The 15206-nt window shown below is 39.3% G+C and overlaps 1 protein-coding gene across 1 annotated transcript in view; it reads right to left on the bottom strand.

The window, feature by feature from the left end:
• nbas (NBAS subunit of NRZ tethering complex) overlaps positions 1–15206 on the bottom strand; it is a 178036-nt gene that overhangs the window by 26323 nt on the left and 136507 nt on the right. Inside the window, exon 50 of the mRNA XM_026142563.1 lies at positions 1396–1535. Within this exon, the coding sequence (XP_025998348.1) occupies positions 1396–1535 (140 nt within the window). The remainder of the gene's footprint in view (positions 1–1395; positions 1536–15206) is intronic.

Here is a 15206-nt window from a genome sequence, read left to right as displayed (position 1 = left end):
GTACTTGGTGGTTGCAGCTTTTCTAGCGGCCTCTTCATGGTTCCCATTTGCCTGTGGGATCCCCAAGTACTTGTAACTGTCCTCTATGTCTGCAATGTTGCCTTCTGGTAGTTCAATCCCCTCAGTTCTGACTACCTTCTGACTACCTTCCCTCTCTTTGTTACCATCCGGCTACACTTCTCCAGTCCGAACGACATTCCAATGTCATTGCTGTATAGCCTGGTAGTGTGGATCAGTGAATCGATGTCTCGTTCACTCTTGGCATACAGCTTGATGTCATCCATGTACAGGAGGTGGCTGACAACTGCTCCGTTCCGTAGTCGGTATCCGTAGCCAGTCTTGTTAATGATCTCACTGAGGGGGTTCAGGCCTATGCAGAACAGCAGTGGGGACAGAGCATCTCCTTGGTAGATCCCGCACCTGATGGTGACTTGTGCTATGGGCTTGGAGTTAGCCTCTAGTGTTGTACGCCACATCCCCATTGAGTTCCTGATGAAGGCTCTTAGGGTCCCATTGATCTTGTACAATTCTAGGCATTCCAGTATCCAGCTGTGGGGCATTGAGTCATAGGCCTTCTTGTAATCAATCCAGGCAGTGTACAGGGTGGTCAGTCTGGTCTTGCAGTCTCGGCTGATTGTTCTGTCTACCAGTAGCTGGTGTTTTGCGCCTCTGGTATTCTTGCCAATCCCTTTCTGTGTCCCGCTCATGTATTGACCCATGTGCCTATGTATGTATGTATATATATATATATATATATATATATATATATATATATATATTTAAAAAAATAAAAACATTCTTTTGAAAATTGTCAGGTGCATGGACTGGACTGAGAATGTGTGGATAAAGAGCCAACATCCAAAGAAAAGCTCCAAACTTTCTGAAGAACTTCAGAAAACCTAGAGAAATACTGCTCAGGACCACATTAAAATCATAAGAAAGTCTGGCAACTAGGAAGAAAAATATAAAGAAATTAGATACAAGATTTTTGCAAAACACAAATACAGCCTTAAAAACTATAAAAACGCTTAAAAAACATTTAAAAAGTATGTAACAACCACAATAGATGTGCTCAAAAAAATACTTTGAGGCTTTTTTCTTTTCTTGCTGACAGTTAATTCTGCTCTGTCTCATATTCAGTCCACTGAACTTTAGACAAGAGCCAACAGCAGAGCTCACATAGTTTACTGGAAGGATGCGCAGCTAGCCTGGCTCTGTCAAAGATAAGGTTCAGCATATAAGTCTTCACTACTCCACAGCTGTTTTTAAACACTTACAATACTTAACTTTTTTTTTAAACTGATAATCAGTCTTTATAGAAGCCATGACAGCACTGTCCTGTTAAATCATCACTGTTAAATCATTAACACGAAATAAGATGGACGTTTGTCTTACACTTCCTCTTTCATCATAGGTGGCCATGCTTGGAGGAGAAGAATGAGCAACTGAAAGTCTTCCCACTTCTGCGCCGCTTCCAACAGCTCCTGGAAAAGGCTGTATCGTTTTTCTTCATTCTCCACATCCTCTATCTGGATCTGAGAAAAAGGTAAAAAGAGAAACCGGGTTGTGAGGAAGGCAAATCAATTTGGAATGAAAACAAAATGGTAGCTACGAGAACATTGACTGCAAGCTTTACCCAGGACACTGAACATCGAGCATGCCTGTTTCTGTTAAAATTCTGCCTTATGTGTGTCGTTGATGATAAACATAACAGCGAATGCCAGCATCATCCACTGAGACGCTCATCTTAGTCATCGGGTACGCGGGCTATTTCCACTACACACCATACGCAAAAATGGATAGAGCCCATTTCATTGATTTCAAATTAAGAAAGCTCTCAACAAACTTGACAACATAATGATTTCACTAAAGATTGCGGGCACGATATTCCTGCCAAAGCAAGATGCGAATGAACTGCACAGTCACACGCAGTCAATCTAGAGCTCCATCAAAGCTACAAAGCCAGAAAATGGAAAGAATAAGGCTTTTAAGAGTAATGGCACATTTCATTGTTATTTTCCAAAAAAAAAAAAAAAAAAAAAAAAGTCACCTGTGGCCAACTTTATTTGAAAAAAGAAAAAACGACTGAGGGGAAAGAATGTGAGAAAAGAGAATGAAAAGGAATGAGGGAGGGATAATATGGAAGAAATGAGAGGAGGAGAGGGAGGAGGAGGGGGAGAGGAGGGAAAGTAATTAATTTTCTTCTCAAAGGTTGGCTTCTAGTGTGATTTAACAGTTCAGAGAGCGGCTGATTTCTGAGGGGAAAACTATGACCTGCCAAAGCAAGGCTGCTGCAAGACAGGCTGTGTCACACACACAAACACATGTACGCACACACATGCATCACTAGCAGCCAGACTCGGGGAACGGTGTCAGCCTTGGTGGAGCGCTCACATTTATACGACTGGATTTGTATTCTATTCCTAGCGATACTTTACTTGTATAATGGTTTTAAATCCATGCACACGGCACAGATCCCACTCGTTTATTGGCTGACATCTAGCTCTAAAGCACTCATATACAGCCAAGGGGGGGAAAAAATGAACCCAGAATCATTCGAAAATATGCTTCAATGGAAAAATCAACCTCAAAAATATACAGAAACATATTTTTACTGCACAATGCTGTTATAAACAGCAAAAGTCGTGGCAATCGACTAAAGTTCTTCTGAGACATGTTATAAATGTCTAATCATGCACTAAACCACTGGCAGCATAACAGATACACGCCCAGTGTTGTAGTCAATTGCCTTGTGATGGAGGATGGAGCAATAAATGAGTAAAGCTTAAGCTCTGGACCTTCTGGAAATGGAGGTCACTTGGGAAACAGAAATGGAATCTTAACTACCTGTAAAAAGCTCTCACTGCAATCTAAAGCTCTCAAATCCATCCCTGAATGTAAACCGCAACCCAGAGCTTGTTCATCATTATTACTGCTTTAATGCATTATGAATACTGAACATTTTCTAACTATTGATGCCTTTTTAAAGTTTTATGGACACATTTATTCATTATCTATGTAAATTCAAGGGTATGTGAGACCTTGGGATTCCCCGATAATATTCTGATTATATGTTCCCCCTGGAATGGAAAAATGATAAATGGTGAGTGCACCCAGATGCATCCAAATAGAAACTCTTTCGCATACAAAAGGCTATCAGATTGCATCGTCTCACTTGCCCACTCACACACACGTCAAAACTCACCTACAGTTGTCCCCCAAATTAACTCTGTCAATTACTTTGTGGCTCTGAGGCTTTTATTTTCTTAACAAGGAAGGATGTCAATTAATTATGCCTAGTGATTAAAACCAACATTTCCTCTGTGGCGTTGTACAATGAACAGAGTGCAGGAGGGCAAACGGAAGAGGGAGGGGGGAGTGAAACTGTTAGCAGATGCCATGAAATATATTAGCGAGGGAAATAAACCAATGTAAATATGATGTACATCAAAATTTCTTTACTATTTAAAAACTGTTTAGCACTGTCAGATACTTTCAATCTGCGTTCCACGTCTTCCCACCCTTTGCCCATTCTAATATTGATGCTTTTAGACAGCAAGGCAACATAGCATGTGATAATTAAGACCCTACATGGAGCAAAGCAGCCGGAGCCCTATTGTGTTTGTTCTGATTATTCTTCCCCTTATTACCATGCAGCGAAGCCTCGAGGATCCTTGTCCTTGTTCCAAATTATATTTATTCTTCTTTGCCAAAGGTGTTGCACCAAAATACTGTAATGCCTGGAAACAGTAATTCATCAGGTGTGCTCAAAATAAAGCATTTTAATTACCCGCAGGTAGCTCTGTAATAATCAAGTTTATGTTTTTTGACAATTATTTAAAACCAGCTTGCCTGCAGTGAAAATTCTTTCGTCACTCTTTTCTTTTGCTTTCAAAATAGCACATTTTGCTAATTCCTCCCAGATTTTCTTCAGAATTAGTTTCCTAAATCTCTGTAGCCCCCGCGTTACTCACCCTAAATCTGACTCTGACTCATTTGCAGGCTTTTATGAGATGTGTACTACTAAGCAAGTTTTAAATAGCCAGACTTTCTTTGTGTTAGCTGGCCTGGCAAAACCTAAAATCTCAGTCAGAGATAAAACGAATCACGACACTGGTTATCAAGCTGTCTTTGTCAACCCAAGCTATCTGCTTCAGTTAAACGGGACATTTGACTTGTCAGCTCTATTTTTTGGCAAAAAACTGACCAATCAACTGCAACCTACTTTAGTCACTGTCATAAAAAAAATTTAAAAGGTGAAGACATTGTAAAGTTTTGTAATCTCTGGTCTATTAGGTTTAATTTCATCTGTATAAAATAGATCTGATATATAGGATGAATATGAAAATATAATTTCTGGATCAAATAAACTTGAATTCTGCTGTGGACCAACTTTACAGTATGCCTCTTTAAGCTGCGGCTCGCCATGTTGCAAGAATAAAACATATTCTCTCAGTAGAGAATGAAAAATCAAAGTAGTCATTGAAATGTGTGTTTTTTTTAAAGATGTGATTTTAAACAGAAATTCTAAACATAACCTGCTTTAGACTAGGTTTACTCGTCGTAAGTTAAAAAGGGTAAACTTCGTGATACTGTCTTTAACCTCAACATACTTGTTAATACAATAATCTTGCGTTGTTGTGCACCCCTCTCATCTTAAGTTGTTCAGAGAATATGTCGGACGTTTTCATATTTATAAGTCACGTATCAAATCACAGCCCACAGCCAAACTCAAACCGCAATTACAAATCAATGCTGAGATTTTTTTGTTTTATTTCATCAAAGATTTTGACCAAATTAGTTGCCATGTGAAACTAATAAACATATTGTGTTTTTTGCAGATGTGAGGTGGTGTGTGGATCTGTGTCATTCCCAGTGGTGGAGTTGTAAATCTCCTGTGTGCATACAAAGGCTGCAAATACCCACACACCACATTCCTACTATCTAAAAAGTCTTTTTTTTTTTAATGTAAATTTTTTTTTTTTTTAAATCAAGCACTGATCTCCTGTATGGATAACAACATCTGTAAAGTAACTATTTTTTTTATTTTTTTCCCCCTCAAGACAGAACTAAGTACTGTGTATGTGGCTTTAGTAAGCGTGATAAAAGAAAAGCACGGGGAATGGCCTTAATGTTGTGTTTATCAGGTGTCACATAAGTGGGAATCATTAATATGTTCATAGAACTACCTCAGTGCTGCAGAAACAATGGTTTATTTTTAAAGCCAAGGAAAACATAAAGTGCTATAGGTTATCAGGAAAAAATACCATACCATATCCACTGTGCAATATTTCTCTATTGTGTGAAAATAAAACAAATCAACCGAAAACAGCAGCTTTAACCAGCAGTGCTTGAAAAAGCTTTAGTTGTTTAGTAATAAAGAAGAGGCAGCAAAAGACACTTTAGGCAGTAAAACGTATGTTAGAAATGGTATGGATTGCTCTTTTTAAATTTCTTTTAAATAATCACATGGAAATACTATATATTACAGATAAGGTGTAGAAAAAATTTCTACCACACATTTCCCTTAAAACCAAATTGAGTAAGTGTGGAAAAAAACAGAAATTAAGACTTCAGTTCTTGTAAACCACTTGCAGCCGCTCCCACTGAGAGATCAGCAAACAATATGATATGCCATAATACCGACAGAGAGAAATGGTTGCACAGGGTGAAAGTACAAACTGCGTGTAATTTTAAGTATAAAAAACCAATTCTTTTCTGCTGGCACAGCCAACGCTGTTGTTAAATTATGACAACAGCATGCTAAACTGCTCGCCCACTGTGCCTGGAGGTAGCCACGGTGCTAACAAAAAGATATACATGAACATAGAGAACAAGAAGAAAGCATGGAAATGAAGAAAGCAGACAGGGGGAGGTGGAAGTAAATGAAACATGACAATGAGCAGTTACCAGTAGCTGGTTTATTACCCTCTGTCAGCCTTTTCAGCAGGATGAAGAACTGAAACTGCTTGTGTGTGTCTTGATATGCAATTGCAATGGGACACTGCAAAATGCCCATCTCCATCTACTAATGTTTGCTATGAAGTTTCAAGACAAATCATTGATTTAGAAACACTTTGTACAAAACGCTAAAAACTGAAACAGAAACAATGAGGCTCTTTTTTAAAATGATTATGATTTCGAAGCCAGCATGTTTAAAAAAAGTAGGGACAGGGAGATAGAAATGAGGCGTTCACCAACATCTGAAAAACTGCGGGAATGGCAGTAATATTCAGGTCCCCAGGATAACACAGTCTCTATTAATAACACACACTATCTGTATTGGAAATCGTGACTTGGCTCTGGAAACCCAGACAGAAACACTGTAAGCGAAAATACAAATATGCTAAATCACTAACATGCAAAGGGAAAAACCTATATAAAATATAGCCACAAATTCTGCTGCCTTCTGACCTTCTGCCTGAGTGTATTTAACGTTGCATAACAGTAAACAATGATGGATAAATCAAAAATCTGGAATTCTTTTTGCAAATCTTCAAATTGTGTCTTGTAGAACCACCCTATGATCAAGTAGCTCGTAGAACCACCTTTAGCAGCAATAACGAAGTGATCATCTTCTGTATGACTTCTTCAGTCTGTCACATCATTGTGGAGGATATTAGGCCCACACATTTTTTTTCTTTTTCAGCTCAGCCATTCGATTTTAGATTTACTGCTCTGCTTGGGATCATTATCCTGTTGCATGACCCAGTTTGGGCCAATCTTTAACTGTGGGACAGAAAACCTCAAACTTTACTCTAGAATACTCTGGCACAGGCAAGTCAGTGACTGCAAGGTCCTCACGTGCAGCTGCTGAAAAAACAAAAAGACAAAACAGCCAAGGAGAGCCTTACATATCAACATGCTGCACTGCTGAGTGGTAAAATTCCTGCTTTAAGGGAGATGGGAAAAACATTTTCCTTTCAAATCTACAGCAGTCTCCTCTTGGTCTCGTCTAAAAGCTTACACAGCATTACATGAGTTAGAAAGATTGACTGAAATGTCATACCTTGTAAATCTTCCTAAAGCTGAAAAAAAAAACTGCTTTCATCTTTTTGAAAAAGACTAACAGTAATCAGAGTTGGTTATAGTTTGCCAAAAACAGTGTTGTGTAGTCCAAAAGGTTCTCGCTTTGCAAATTGAAAAATTGCAATGCATTCTAACTCTGCTATCAGCATATGATAATAAAATAGGAGGGGAAAAAAGACAGGAAGAGTGCCAGTGTGTGAGAAAGAGATAGGACCACATCAATAGCAAAGCAAAAAAGATTGTCAGAAACCTCATGGGCAAAAACACATACAGTTCTCAGAGGATAGAAATGGAGATGAAGTATAAAAGACCACAGCAGACGAGTCCAGATGACGTTTACTGCTTTAGAAAGAGAAACTATATATGTATGCGAGTGTGTTTGAGGGGGTAGACAGATGAAAGAGTTACTTGCATGAGACTGCTTTCACTCCATTAATGGGGAGACACACACAAAACACAATGAGGACCATGCAAACATGCACGCAGAGAAGAAGCAAAGAAACAAAGCTCCATAAACTCCTGTGAAACTGTTTTCACCATATGTCACAGTCTTTCCTTAAGCTATAAGATCCCACTAAATAAATATTCCAGCATCAAAGTGTTCAGCTGTGGTCTGTTAAATATGCACGGCTTTCATCACACTTGAAGGTAATACTGTAGATAATTTTAGAACGAATACCCTAAATGCTGAACAATAATTCTTCAGGGGTAAACATAATATTCCAATGAAATGAGCCCCATATGCCGTCTTCAGTACATTTTATCATTTTACAATTTATGGCATCCTTTTAAATGAACTGAACAAATCTATAATAGCTTGTTGTTGGTTAAGTGACTAAGAGGACTTAGTTCAGTACACATAAAACTAAAGAAATATTCCTTTATTAAAAGGCTTATATTTAAATCAACTTGAACAAATTGTAAAAAACTTTCATTTTTCAAGCATGAAAATACACAAGCAAAAATACCATTATTAACACTATTATTGCAGGTCACAGCACCAACCTGAGCAGGGTTTTATGGGTTAAAGTTTTTGTCTTATATACTGTTAAAGTAAATTTTTATGCTTTGACATGTTAGCTAATGTATTTCATATGTCAGCATACAAAACAACACTAAAAGAAATGGTCTATAGGTACTCAAAGCATAAAAGTTAAGCAAAGGACTGCCTTTCCTTGAAAAACCTGCCTTCTACCCATTTTATTGAGGACTGTCAACATCCACCCTAAAAGCAGTGTACAGTGCAACATAGATGTTTAAGGGCACGACAAGGTTTGAGGTAATTACTAAGTGCCTGACAGGTACGGCATAACATTTATTACAGTTTGCAAACATACCGCTGTTGCTTGAGCATGAAGCTATGAAGCTATGTTAGAGTATAGTGGGTGCCAAGGCTTGAAGAACTGCCTCTAATCTTGTTACGACCCAGAGACATAATTGGCAATGCATTATTTGCACCTGAGGTTGACAGTATGTTTTCTCCCTCCCTCCCTGCCTACATGTTCTAATGCGAGTGACTAGACTAGAGACTGATGGTCCATACATTAAATTGACCACCTGGCTATGCCAGCTTAGGGCCTATGCCACTCACTTATGTTTCTGACGCCCAACCAGGCCATGCTATGCCATACCAAGCTTAGTGTTAATGTTTGTGCTTTCAGGTGAGCTGGTTAAGAGTTACTAGACTCTTTTTTTTTTTTAGTGCATAATCTAAATATCTTCAAAAAGTTGCACAAGCTACAGAGCAGAGGAACCTTCTTTTTTGGTATTCCTTTGTTGGTTTATGTTAAGAAGACAGAAAAGTACTCATTTTTGCACTAGTTTGTAAATTGTTGATATTTTATATTATTGTTATAGTAAAAATATAAAGTGTTATAAATAGAACTCCATAAAGCCCATAATCACAGTTCTTCAACCTACAAAGTCAGTATTCAATAATAACATCATTATACTGTTCATAGATTTAACCCCATTAATTTTTTTGGTAGTTGCTCAATTTCTGACAGCATTCTGATGGAATTTTTAAATTTAAAACCGGGAACTGACATAAAGCAACATTTTAAGGAAAAAAAAAAAAGAAGCCAAATCAGGCTTTATTTGACTTGAGCATATGTGTATGAGCACGTGTGTATGTTTGGGGTGATTATGTTGGTGGAAAGTCCACTGACTGCCAAGCTTCAATTAATGCTAAAAATCTATTTAGGGACAACAGTAGTTGTAGAGTGCCAGATAAATAGAATTACTGCAACTGTGTGAAATGAGCATTTGATCTTGCAGTCTTTGAAATGGTTTCTTCAAAGATGGGGAAGCAGGTCTGCAACCATTCGCAGTCAGATCCCATCTTCACAGCAGCACTTGGTGAAACAAAATGGCAATAAGGTGACAATAAAATGGCAATACGCTGCTGTTAGTCTGCTATAAGTTTGCAATTGAATGGGGTCAAGTTGGCCATTACATACAGTCTTGTTTGTGATAATTATCTGTCATAAAAGATAAATCGGCAAGCCCAGCAAGAGTTCACCCAGAACCTCACAGAAATTGAGGAATTCCTCCACAAGCAGTGACGCAGCTGCTGTAAGACAGCTTATCTGCAAAAAGATCTTGCTTTTATAGCCAGAAGCATGGCAGATTAGTTGTGCTCATCAATCCAGAGTGACTCAGACTGATTGCAACAGGTTGGGAATCTGCCTTCTTATAAATTAGGCAGGAATTATTTGCAGACTGTCTGGGAGCGGTTGCAGTCAGTCCAAGTTGGACAACGATTGCTCCTAGACAAGTTGCCTCCCATCAAATTACTCATTACTCCATTAAAACAAATTCCCAGGACCCTACAAACTTATTTATGACCCTACGTTTTCTTCTTTTAGTTCAAAACTGATTGTGGGCATAACGATGTTGCAGTCTGTAGATACCTTTTGTAGCTTCACATAAAAGAAAGAAAGGTATGATCACATGGTCAGTAAACATAGGGAAATAAGGGGCCTGCTTAACATTTGACAAAAATCTACTGCACATGGTTTTTTTTAACCAAAGTGTTCATAGGCTGAGGTTTAATTATGGTAAATGGTAAATGGCCTGTATTTATATAGCGCTTTACTAGTCCCTAAGGACCCCAAAGCGCTTTACATATCCAGTCATCCACCCATTCACACACACATTCACACACTGGTGATGGCAAGCTACATTGTAGCCACAGCCACCCTGGGGCGCACTGACAGAGGCGAGGCTGCCGGACACTGGCGCCACCGGGCCCTCTGACCACCACCAGTAGGCAACGGGTGAAGTGTCTTGCCCAAGGACACAACGACCGAGACTGTCCAAGCGGGGGCTCGAACCGGCAACCTTCCAATTACAAGGCGAACGCCCAACTCTTGAGCCACGATCGCCCCCTAAATTATTGATTTAACAGAGCAACCCTTGGAGTAATTGCTTACTTGCTGGAGGTTTGAGGGGACAACCAGAGTTCTGAAAACAGTCTTCATATCTACATTTCCTTTTGACAGCTCTCCGAAAATGAAAAGGCTGCAATATTCAACAGCTGTTGACCACCTCCACTAAATTATCGTCTACTTCTGCAGTCATTCCTTTTCACATTCGGTGAAACAGAGCGACTACTTAATGCAGTAAAAGGCTTTTATATATATTACCTGCAGACTAAACGGATTACAGTCAAGACAGGAACCTACTGCAGTCGTATCAGATACAGCTCTGATGACAGTGATTGATGATTAATGCTTACATTTTCAACATGCACTAGTTTTTGTTTTTTTTTATTAATTAATCAAATCATGGCTTCAAAAAAAATAAAATCTCAGTTGTCCGTAAATGTAGAAGACAAACAGCTCAATCACTCACAATCAGCAAGGGGGAAGTCTGACAAATAACTCCTAGACTCAACAATCAGTGCTGCTGGTCAAGCTCTGAGTGGTTTTTTAAAGTTTCTTTAAAGTTTAATAATTACCATTTAAACTCTCAACATCAATAACTTTCATCAGAGGTTCATTTTAGAAAAACAGCACAGAGTCACAGCTCTGCCTCTGTCTGCCTTAACAAAACACCCTATGGCTAGAATCTATAATGAACAACACTGACTACAGTGTAAACAATTGTGGATAATATGTGCTATATAACACAATCATGCACAGCCCATATATAAATTTAAGTTAGTGCTGTCAGCGTTAATCTTCTTAAAATGACATTAATGCAGTAACTGCATTAAATCTCGGTTAGCGAGTTACTGCGGATCGCCACGTGGGTGGGGCTGGACGACGCTAACACGTTAAGAGCTAACTGCACTAATGCGTTGACGCCGTGCAGCCCCACGCACGCTGACAGCACTAACTTAAATATAATGTTACATCACTAAATATAAAAAAATAATATATAGAGTATTTAGATAGGCATATATAATAGAAACTTCAAATTCACTGTTAACTGGTAAATAACTAATGCCACAAATACTTGAAAACTGAGGCACAGCATTGCTTGAGCTAAACGACCCAAGGATATCAGGTAAAATGTGAATCTCTGTATGCCTTCAGTCTGTTTTTCCCCATTGTTCATACTGCACAATCAAAGCAAAACGGTTGGCTAACTGGATGATTACTTACTGCCTACATTAAGTTGAACTATGAATGAATCAAAACACAATAATCATCGATAACTTTATCATAATTAAGAAAACTAAAATCCATTTTTGCTAATAGATAACACAAAACCCTACACACTATACAAACTGTCATGCCAGTCATGGTAACTGAGAGGAGCCCTGTGACGGTCATTGTTGGTAGCATTGAAGATAAAAACTGTTTGGTAGTCCTCCCTCCAATTGTAAAAACAAACACCAAAATATAGGGATGGGTACCGGTGTGGCACCGGTTCTGACATAAACGGTAGTAACCAGACCGAAAAGCAGCGCACATTTCGGTGCTTTATTTCGGTGCTTTTTTTTCCTGAGCTGTGATACACTTCTAGCCAATCATTTTACGTTTCCGAGGATAGTAGGCGGGTCCAGGTACGTACGTTTTTTTAGAGCAGAGCTACAGATTAAAAATGCCCAAGGCGAAGCGGTCAAAAGCCTGGCTGTACTTCACAGCAAAATATGCAAACTCAGCAGCAACAAGTGCTTTAAGCTGATACTGTGATACTGTCAAAGGAGGTAACACCTCGAATCCGATGAAACACCTGGCGACGCATAGCGGGGTTTTTTTAAAAGCCCAGAAATGCGCTATATTTGATAGCTTGCTGCGAGACCTCACACCGAGCACATCTACTACGGGTGGGTTGCCTGTTATCGGACCCGGAGTTAGCAACATCCCCCAAAAACACGAAGAGGAGAGTCCTGGCCCCTAGCCCTGCCAGTGTAGCAGAAATGATGAGGATGATGATGCAGCAGCAGCCGTTCTTTTCTGCGTGAGTAGCTTAATGTTGTTCGTGTGTAATTTACGTTGAGTAGGCTAACCACGTTATTACATTAATGCATGTAAGGTGAACTAGCAAACATCATCATAGCTACATGCGGCTGTCTTCTTGTTTGATGGCAGATACTCCCTTCACCCTGGCCAAAAAGGCTAAAATGACCAAAGAAAAAGTGGGAAACAGTTAAACATGAGAGGTTTTGGACAAAGTTTGTGTTTTTTCCATTGTTTAAGCACTGCTTCCAGCCAAGAGTGATACCATATATGCCCCATAGCTGCAGAAAAGGCTAACATTGTTATCTTTTTACAAAAAACCAGCTGACCATGAGAGGTTTTTGGACCAATTTTGTGTTCTCCATTCTTTAAGCACCCGTTTGAGCACCGTTTGAGCACCGGCACCGTTTCAAAAGTACCGGTTTGGCACCGGTATCGGATAAAACCTAAACGATACCCATCCCTACCAAAATATCATCCTCATGGTGGAAAGATGTAAGTAATAAGGACACTGATATTTCAAGACAGCGCTCATTCATACCATCAGTGCAACTTTAAATAAAAACTCCATTTATGCTGCAGTTATTAGATCACACCACACGCATGCAGACCAGCACCACATGACACCATCCCTTCATTCCTCACAAGTTCCCTCCTTGCAACTGAGTGACTGGTGGAAGTATATAGTTAACAAATCATCACCTGCCGGTGTGACACTGTGGTCGATGGGTTAATGATGAGTGCTGTCCATCGCTGTCCGTCTTGGCAGCTCTCTCCCACACTCATCACATCTTACTTCAATCACGACGACGAGCACTCTCAATTCCCCCTTTCTATCAAACGAGCAGCATGAAGGGGGATAGCATTTTTTTTATAAATACCTGGGCATCTAATTGCGTCAATATGTAATATGTTGGGTGGTTGTCTATGTAAAGTAAATGACAACCACCCAAACCAATTTCTGGTCCAGGTAACTGTTTTGCGGAAGTTTTGCGGTAAGGACTGTCATGACCAGTTGCTCCAAATTAAGTGAGCAACCAACTTTATTCATAAAGCACTTTAAAAGCAGCAACCACTGACCAAAGTGCTGAACATAGGAATAAAAATAATACAATTACAACAAAAAATAAAAGCATCAATAAATTACAAGACACAATTTGTCTTTCCACTAGCCCTCCAGTTTTGTTCACCTCCTTACTTTAGTGTTCCTGCTCAAAATTGACCGGTCTGTTTTAACAGCTCTTAAATTAGCATAACAAACATTTTTCACCACCAAATTCAGTTCAGTGGGTCATTTGCGTGGGTTGTTGACTGAACGACCCCACAGGGGCGCACCACAGATGTAACAAGGTTGATTAAAACACTCAAAAGTCAATGAAAGACGTGATCATCGCTTTTATATGTTCATGTGCATAGTGTGGAGGATATTATAAGGCCTTGAGGCAATCAGATGTAAAACACGGTATTTATGAGTGTTTTAAGTTGTAAATTGGTCAGATTAAACACGAACATGACAGGAAGGCTAGTTAATCTCAAAAGCTATACATATACACATTTCTGAACCAGATTTTATTGTTTCTTAAAAAAAAACAAAAAAAAAAACCCACAAAAAACCCCATACTTTGCCTCCTCTTCCTTACTTCCGCTGATAAAGTAACAAGTTTTTGTGACTATTAAATTAAAGTTCCATTATTTACAATATCCCCATAGGTTAGACTGCACTAATTTGTTCAAGTTCATCTCCACCCTTAAGTGTGCAGTTAATGTACTTTGCTGTTGGGTAATACTTGAGAATGTTGCTTTTTGACCTTTGTTTCAAAAAAATTAACCTTTTTCATATTTCTAGACTTAATTTCAAATTGTAATTCATGATGACATTTTAAAATTTAAAACGATATGATAAGGCCATGCATATGATTGCAATTGCCATGCACCGATTAATCAAAAATGGTTACTAACAAAAATGTGCATGGTAAACTCTTTTTTTGAAATACTCTGCATCACAAGCAACACTACACCTGACAGCCTCGTTCAGCTAATGTGACCCATGAGTCTGCTTCTCTTCAAAATCAAATTCAAGTCACAGATGCTCCGTTTCTTCCTAAATTTACACGGGCTATTAGTGAAACACTGTGTGAACCTTTGCCCCCATCAACAAAGCTACCTGATAATCTTCTCTATGACTTGGCAATTATCTCAGTCCTTGACCTGAGAGGCAAGAAGAAGAAAAAAAAGTGAAGGGAGAGAACACGGGATGTGGGCATGTCAGTGTATCGGACTGGGAGTGCCAGCGGAGCCATGGGATGCAGAGATCTCGTTGTCTGGCCTTTACTGAGAGCGCTCTGAATGAGCTCATCAATATTCATTGACCTGCTCTGGCTAATGTCCCCAGCGACGAGCAAAATAAAGTTACAGAGGTCGCACACTTCACAAGAGGGGAGAAAGCGGGCTGGGAAGAGTGAGGCAGAAAATGAGCGATGCAGAGGAAGTGAGCGGAGTTGATAAGAGGGGGCAGGTTTAGGGGGAGAAAAAAAAAAAAGAGGGAGAGAGAGCGCAAAGAGAAGCAAACACCAAAAGGGCAAAGCCTCGAGGCCTGTAGGGGTTTCAGGAGTTTATTACGAGTTGAAAGTGAGACGCATAAAACATGCAGGGGAAACATAAGTGCAGGGGAAACATAAGTGCAGAGATAAAGACACACAGGCCTGTGGAGAAAAAACAAAAACCCACACAAATACCCTTGTGTATGCATGACATGACAAGTTGAGT

The sequence above is a fragment of the Astatotilapia calliptera genome, chromosome 15 (assembly GCF_900246225.1).
Source record: "Astatotilapia calliptera chromosome 15, fAstCal1.2, whole genome shotgun sequence".
NCBI lineage: Eukaryota > Metazoa > Chordata > Actinopteri > Cichliformes > Cichlidae > Astatotilapia > Astatotilapia calliptera.
The sequence above is the reverse complement of the archived record's forward strand: the minus strand, read 5'-3'. Positions and strand labels throughout refer to the sequence as shown.